Source organism: Sinocyclocheilus anshuiensis, unplaced genomic scaffold (assembly GCF_001515605.1).
Source record: "Sinocyclocheilus anshuiensis isolate Anshui unplaced genomic scaffold, SAMN03320099.WGS_v1.1 scaffold510, whole genome shotgun sequence".
NCBI classification, from domain to species: domain Eukaryota; kingdom Metazoa; phylum Chordata; class Actinopteri; order Cypriniformes; family Cyprinidae; genus Sinocyclocheilus; species Sinocyclocheilus anshuiensis.
Window position 1 is genome coordinate 882,101 of NW_015542360.1, and position 7,850 is coordinate 889,950.

At 30.0% G+C, this 7,850-nt stretch overlaps 1 protein-coding gene across 1 annotated transcript in view; it reads right to left on the reverse strand.

The window, feature by feature from the left end:
* Window positions 1–7,850, reverse strand: part of dock3 (dedicator of cytokinesis 3) — a 258,400-nt gene that overhangs the window by 67,754 nt on the left and 182,796 nt on the right. The window contains exons 10-12 of the mRNA XM_016490711.1: window positions 4,583–4,664; window positions 4,412–4,472; window positions 2,153–2,300 (exon numbers count right to left, since the gene is read on the reverse strand). Of these exons, the coding sequence (XP_016346197.1) occupies window positions 2,153–2,300; window positions 4,412–4,472; window positions 4,583–4,664 (291 nt within the window). The remainder of the gene's footprint in view (window positions 1–2,152; window positions 2,301–4,411; window positions 4,473–4,582; window positions 4,665–7,850) is intronic.

Consider the following 7,850-nt stretch of genomic DNA (forward strand, 5'->3'; position numbering starts at 1 on the left):
TATATATAAACATTTTCAGAAATGTAACCTCATGAGTGACTCATTTAGAACATTCACAATTCTTTCCAATAGAGTTTAATCTAAACATGTTTTTATGCTAATAGCATAATACTCTAGTAAACAAAATACAGAGCACATATAGCCTTATGAAAATGAATCATGGTTTTACTATAGTAAAAGTGAATTAGCAATGTTTTTTGTTATATTGTATACAGTTTTACTACAAATAACATGCTTAAACTATAGTTAGCATTGCAAAATTATGGTTAATTTGTGGTTACCATGGTTTAACTACAGTAACCATGTTTTTTTTTTTTTGTAGTAAAACCATGGTTAATTTTCGTAAGGGTAAAAAGTGAAATATACAAAAATAGAAACATACTAACTGAAATGGAACCTTCTAAGTGACTAAACTAGAACATTTAATATTAATTCCAATAGAGTTTGAACATAGCATGTTGCTATGCTAATAAAGCAATATTATAGTAAACATAAAAATAAAGCTACTATAAAAATTGGCCAAATAAAACATAAAAGCATTCTAACTGAAATGGAACCTCATAAGTGACTGAATTAGAATGTTTACAAATCATTCCAATAAATTATGAAGTTAGCATGTTGCTATGCTAACAGCACAGTAGTAAGCATAACAATACACATCCCATATAAATATTTGATGATATATAAAATATGAAAACATATTATCCGAACTGGATTGTCATCAGTGACTGAATTAGAACGTCCACAATTCTTTCCAAAAGAGTTTGATGTTAGCATGTTGCTACGCTAATAACGCAATAATCAAGCTGCAGCGCATATAAACATTGGGTAAAATATAAAACATAAAACATACTCTCTGAAACAGAACATTTTGAGTGACTAAACTAGGATGTTTACCATTAATTCTAATAGAGTTTGATGATAGCATGTTGCTATGCTAATAGCGCAATATTCATAGATATGTATAGATGCCCCATTCGACCGCTCCAAGCACGTAGACACGTCCGCCATCTTGGAACGGTCAACTTGACGTCATTCACCATACTATGGGTTCGCAGACGTAGCTGTGCAGGATTGTGGCATCTTCAAATATTCATTGGTTACACTGCAAAAAATGCTTTTCTTACTTAGATTTTTTGTCTTGTTTCCAGCCAAAATATCAAAAAATCTGGAAACAAGACAAAAAATCTAAGTAAGAAAAGCATTTTTTGCAGTGTACTATGGTGAATGATGTCAAGTTGACCGTTACAATATGGCGGACGGCTTATGTATAGCGGCCCATAGAAACAGTTGCTAATGAGGCATCGACGTATACATATCTATGCCAATATTCTAGTAAGCATAATACACAGCATATACAAATATTGGGTGAAATATAAAATCATACTAACTGAAATGGAACCTTCGGACTCACTGAATTAGAACATTCAAAATCATTCCAACAGAGTTGATGTTAGCGTGTTGCTATGTTAAATGTGTAATAATAAGCATAACAACACACCGTGCTTGTAAATATTGGGTGAAATCTGAAATATAACTGTTTTGCACCTATACAGAATGCAATTCAGTTGACTTTTTTCTTGAACTGTTCACAATAATTTTTGATGATTTATTTTCTCTAGATTTGTTGCAATGCATTCTGGGATTGCGTTAAATGCAAAGGATATATGCTATGCTTAAAATGCTAGGTAGGCAGCACAATGGGGTTACGAACAGAGCAGTTTTCACACGCAAATCTTCATTTATTAAAAAAGCAACAACAAATCTGAGTTTGAGAAAACATCCTGTCAGTCATGAAGCAAATATGTCCGTCTGATCCCGTACAATGCAAAATTCACATAAATTTTACATGAATTCCTGTTTGCAACGCTCAGCTTTGCGAATCTCAATTGATGGAGGCCACAATAACTCTCAGTTCTCGCTGGAACAGAGCAGCTAATATATTCCTGAGTGGTTTTTATCCATCAACGCTCAAATGTTTTGTCGAGACTGTAGATTTAATAAGGTGAGCGAGCGATTAATGTAATGTAATGCAATGTTTCTCTCACGGTTTAATGTAGCTCATAATAAACTTAGTTCCCCAGTCTTTCTTTTCGATTTAATTGATAAATCAAACAGATAAACGGCTCTAAAGTGCACAGAAGGGGCTTACGTGTAAACTTTGAGCACAAAGTCTTTCTCCTCTTTGAGTTCAGAGATGGTCTGAAGGACGTCGCTCATGGCCAGCACTGCGCATCCGTATGGCCGGCGGTACTGGACGTGAGGGGGGCCTTTCTTCGAGTCGTTTAACAACATCCGCCCTGAACAAAGAAGCATTATTAATCACTCTCAGAAGAGTACGTGTACATTCTACCATCTACATGATTACACAAATCCTGTCCAGCAGACAATTAGGCATCGACTTGAATGCAAGGATCTGCAAATTATAGGTTTTAGCTTGTTAGCAAAGGTAGAGCAACATTTCCCCGTGAATCAGTGGCCATTATACTGTTGCTACATTAATGTTTGTGCTAATTTATAATAATGGAAAATTATATCACTTTGCTGTAGCTGGAAAATATAACTCAAACTATAGTATTTCAATGTTTTTTATCCTTCTGACTGTATTTAACATATTTGTATATTTTGCTCTTTTTTGTGTTGTATATTAAAGTCATTGTTGAATTAGATAAAATAGTCAAATATATACAAAAATAGTTTTGTATATAAAATGCATTCAACGATCAAGAAAAAAAAAATTGATGAAGAAAATAAATGTTTAAATATCTAGTCAAATATAACAATAGAATAATAAATCATTTAGAATAAGTTATTCTTATTAAAGACTACTTTCATACACCTATTTTAATAATTTTATATGGACCAATATAGTAATACATATAAATAAACAAAGGATAAACAATATCAATTTACCAAAAAAATTAAAATAAAAATGCTATGCAGGGTCTTCCATTAACTTTTTTATATGCAAATGAATCAATGAATCATTGAATCAGCTAATCAAATGAAAATGGACAGAAATGACCTAAATAGGAATGCAAATAAATCAATTATCAATTTAGGAAATCAAAAATAAAAATGAAAATAAATCACTTTTGTTTATTCACAACTGACAAATTAACAGCTGTGCTCAGGATTGAACTTAATTCATGCTAAAATGTATTTAAATATAACAAAACAATTATGCATCACTTTTTAGTTTGATACATAAACAGACATTTAAAACTTTTGATTTCATTCATTTTAAAGGTAAACATAATAAAAAAAAATCAATTTATTTGACAAACAAGATATTAAACCTGTATTTTATTAGTGCTGTCAAATCGATTAATTGCAATTAATTGCATCCAAATTTAAAGTTTGTCGGTTTGGTGCGCATGTGTACCGAACAAATTGTTCAAATTTTTCAGGAAATTCAGACAATAAATGGCATTTTGGCGCTCTTTGATGTGGCGCGACATATCGCCATATAGAAGCATCAGTTCTGACGGCTGCGCTATCATCCCTTCCTCTTCACTACTAGTTTTAATGTGAAATAAACATGAATGAACATCTCACCTCTCGCAGAATCGCTCAATTAGTGTTTCACTCGCGGAAAGACGTCCTTAAAACAGCTTGTAAACAAAATGTCACGTAGTATTTCATTATACTTTATTCTATTTACTTTACCTGTTAACGATGTCTTAATTATTTCATGTATATGTTTAAATAAATATTATATGAAACAAGTTATGACTCTGTAAATTATTATATCTCAACAACAAATAGAAATTGTACAATTTAGAAGATAATTTAAAAACAATTTACATGTTTGCATACATTTTTTTTTTTAATTTGAGTGTTATTTATTATGGTTAAAAATAAATAGTAATTGAATTTAGGTTTGGGCTCTGTTGTTAATTGTAACTTTATAATAATGTAAAAGGGCTCCCTGTAGTTTAGAGCAGAAGCTGAGGTAGATTTTTATCCCTAAGAAAATGTTAATTATAATTTAATTTATTTAAAGAAAGAGCAATTTGTTCAGTAAACCATTGTTTAATATAAAAAAATATATATATATATATATATAGCATTATTTATTATTAATAGCATTTATTTATACAGTAATATCGAAAGCGATAACCAAAGTTTTCAGAATCCTCACAAATGAGGTTAAAAACGGCCATTGAGAGTCATTTCCACTTTCAGACTGTTCTGTTCGGAGCAAGTGGAATACTTTTGTCTCATTCCCAGTCGCCTGTTCCTTTATAGACTGGAATGGAGCTTGCTGTACCACACTTATGTAAGAGCGCTAGAGATGCAGTTGCTGGCAGAAATGCAATGCCTTGTGGCAACGTTTGGCTCCAAATGAAGGAAATGGACAGAAGATGAGACAGAAATGGAAAGAGGCTAAATGAGACGGGATACTCACCCGTCCTGATGACCTGGGACACAATGTATAGATCTCTCTTCATGTCTTTGTTGCTTAAGTCCTGTGAGAAAAAAAGAGAAGCTACTTAGTGTCTTTTTTTTTCCCAAAATGAGTATTTTCATATGTAGTCCTGTATTTTTTAGCCATAGCAATAACAGTTGTTGGTCCCACCGTAAAGAGGGCACAGAGACGGTCGACCTTCTCTGGGTTTTTTGGGCCACCATTTTTGTTGAGTCTCACCATAAACTTCTCACTGGAAGAAGAAGAAGAAGAAGAAGAAGAAAAAGAAAAAAAAAAGAGTTTGAGTTCACATGAGAATGTTGTCATTTAAAACGTTCATCATTTGGACAAGAAAATACAGCTGGAAGTAATTACTCTCAACTAGTTTTGCTTCAGACCCAGATTTTACTTTTAGACATCAATTGGTTTTCATTCAAAAATGAACAACATTATCCTAAGTGGTGAAGTGTGTGATTTCTGTGTCAATAGTGTCCCAAAATTGTCACAGAATTTTTATGCAACTAAATCAATCATCAATTTGTGAAGTCAAAAATAAAAATAGATATAAAAAGCACTTTTATTTAATCAAAATAGCTGTACTTAAAACATTAATTCATGTTAAAAATGTATTTAAACATCAAAATAATTAATATATATATATAAATAAATCACAATAATTTGATAAATCTGACAAAATAATAAATCACCTTTAATTTGGCAAATGTTATTCTGAACTAAATTTAATTAATGCCTGAAATGCTATTTAACCATATATAAAATATATCAATGATATTGCTAAGATTTTGTTAAATATAAATAACATATATAAAACATATAAATAAAAAAGTAATTAAATGTCATTTTTTAATTCATTAATGTTTATATATGTAGCTAAATTTAGCTGAAGTTTTTCTTAAAATAATAAAATAAAATAAAACAAAATAAAATACACCTTGTAAAGTTCAGACATATTAATTGTAGTATTTTATTGTATTTTTTTAATTGAAATAATAACATTACAAATGTTGGATGACAGCATAAATACCAAGAAAAATAAAAAAAAATAAAAAAGAACAACACACACAAAGGACACAAGTACAGTAAGTAATTAATACTTCAGGGTAACTTAAAAGAAATAAAATACAAATAAACCCCGGCAGCAAATTACCACACAGAATAAGGCATCATCAATTTAAAACAATTCTAATTGTAGTATTTTTAATACTTTAACTTTTAATCCTTTAAGTTTTAAAAAGGTCCCAAATGCATCCATTTATTTATATTAAGCTCTGTTGTATAACCTCTATAAATAAATAAATATTATTTATTTACTTACATTTTTATTTTCAAATTAATAAAATTATAATTGATTCCTTCATTTTATGGGGGAAAAAAAGCATGAACTTTATTTTAAACAAACAAACAAACAAATAATGTATCTATTTGTTATTTAAAAATAAATAAAAAAATAAAAAAATACAAACAATTTATTTATTTACATATTTATTTACATTTTCTGTTTTTGAATTCATAAACTGATAATTGGTTCCTTCATTTTATGGGAAAATAAGCAGCATGAACTTTCTTCTTTTGAATAAATACATTCTATTTATTTATTTAACTGGAAAAAACAAATAAAGTACTTTGTTTACATCTTTATTTTTGAATTAATGCATTTTGATTTCTTAATTTTAAGGAAAAGAGAGCAGCATGAACATTTTGCAAAATACCGCTCTTTTGATATACAAACTTATTTTGTGTTTAATAGAAGAAAGAAAGCCAAATTGAATTTTGAACAACATAAGTGTGAGCAAATAATTACACAATCATTTTTTTTTCTCTCTTTCTACATATCAAATTAGTTTTTTTTTCCAAATGTTCCACATAGTGAAATATTGAAATGCTGGTGCAATGTAATCATTGAAAAAAAAAAAATGAGGCCCTAATAACTTTCTCAGTGCCAGCAAACTCTGAAATGTTATTTTTGAGAGCTTAATTAGATATGAATTCATGATTTCAAGCCAGTTCTGCTTGCTGAGAAATCTACACATGCCACATCCAATCCACAGGAGCCAGTCCTCATGCATATCAAACACAAACCAAACCTCACTTCACAAAATATCTCTGCTGCTGGCACTAGAATCAAGACTTCAGTTTGTTGGTAGCGATTCAGGCTTTATGATGGAACATGCACAACAAATGTGTATATATAAATATATGTGTGTATATATAAATATATTGGGCAAATGTTCTACACCGTGTCAGAGGCATCTTAATGAGTCTATAGTCTAAACGCTGGAGTCCAGTCAGCGAGAAAGCGTGTAAAATCACAGACAACTTCACTGACTCTAATGGAATGGCTGTTGATGCGTTGCTCGCTTTCCATGTATAATTTATGCAAAATTTGAATAACAGTTTTGTTTTTCATGCTGCTGAGAGAGCCAATGTGAAGTTTAGGCACTGGAATTACTGATGGAGAAAACAGCATAAAATTAATTCAGGAACACAAAGTCAGTTTGTATTGGATGTCCTTTACAATGGTATTTTATTGTATGAAAAAAACAACTTTATTTTATTTTATAACTATTTTTATGATACAAAACTGAGGTTGCATGACAAATTCCTATTGCAAATTCTAATTTGCATTTAAAAAAATGCTAATTCCTATTGCAAAAATTATAGAATGAATAAATAAGTTTTTTTTGTACATTTTATTTATTTATTTTTACAACATATTTAATTATAAAACCTGTGCTACCTATTGTAAATAACTAAATAATTAATAAATCTATTTTATTTTAGTTATTACTTTAAGTTTATACACAATCAACATTGCATTACCAAAATGTTGTAAATAAATAAATCAATATTTTCTACAACATATTTCATTATAAAAACCCTGCTAATTCGTACAGGGGAAAAGAAAAGAAAAGAAACAACCAACCAACCAAACAAATTAATGAATGAATAACGAACTAACTAACTAACTAACTAACTAACTCAATTTATTATTATTATTATGGCTGTGTATCGTTCAAAAATTTTCGATATCGATACCGATACCTTGACTTGACCTTGACTTGACCGGTTCCTGAACGATACTTTTTTCGATACCAATTTTATGAAATCAATTTTAACAAGATTACATTATCTAAAAAAAAAAAAACTTTGGTTATACAAACTCAAAGGCTCATCTCCTGAGCCACTGCACAAAGGAACAGAATGTAACCAACACAATAAATCAGTGGAAATAGTTTTAATAAAGCTCAAATAGTCTTCAGTTTACACATCTGTTAGGCTACATTTACACTAGTTGGTGTTCGTTTTAAAATGCATAGCTCAGACAGAATCATGATTTCTACTTATTTTCCACTGATTTACTGATGAGCAGTATGTCTGCTTGTGTTCTCTCTTCCATGATCGCTGCTCTGACTCAGAG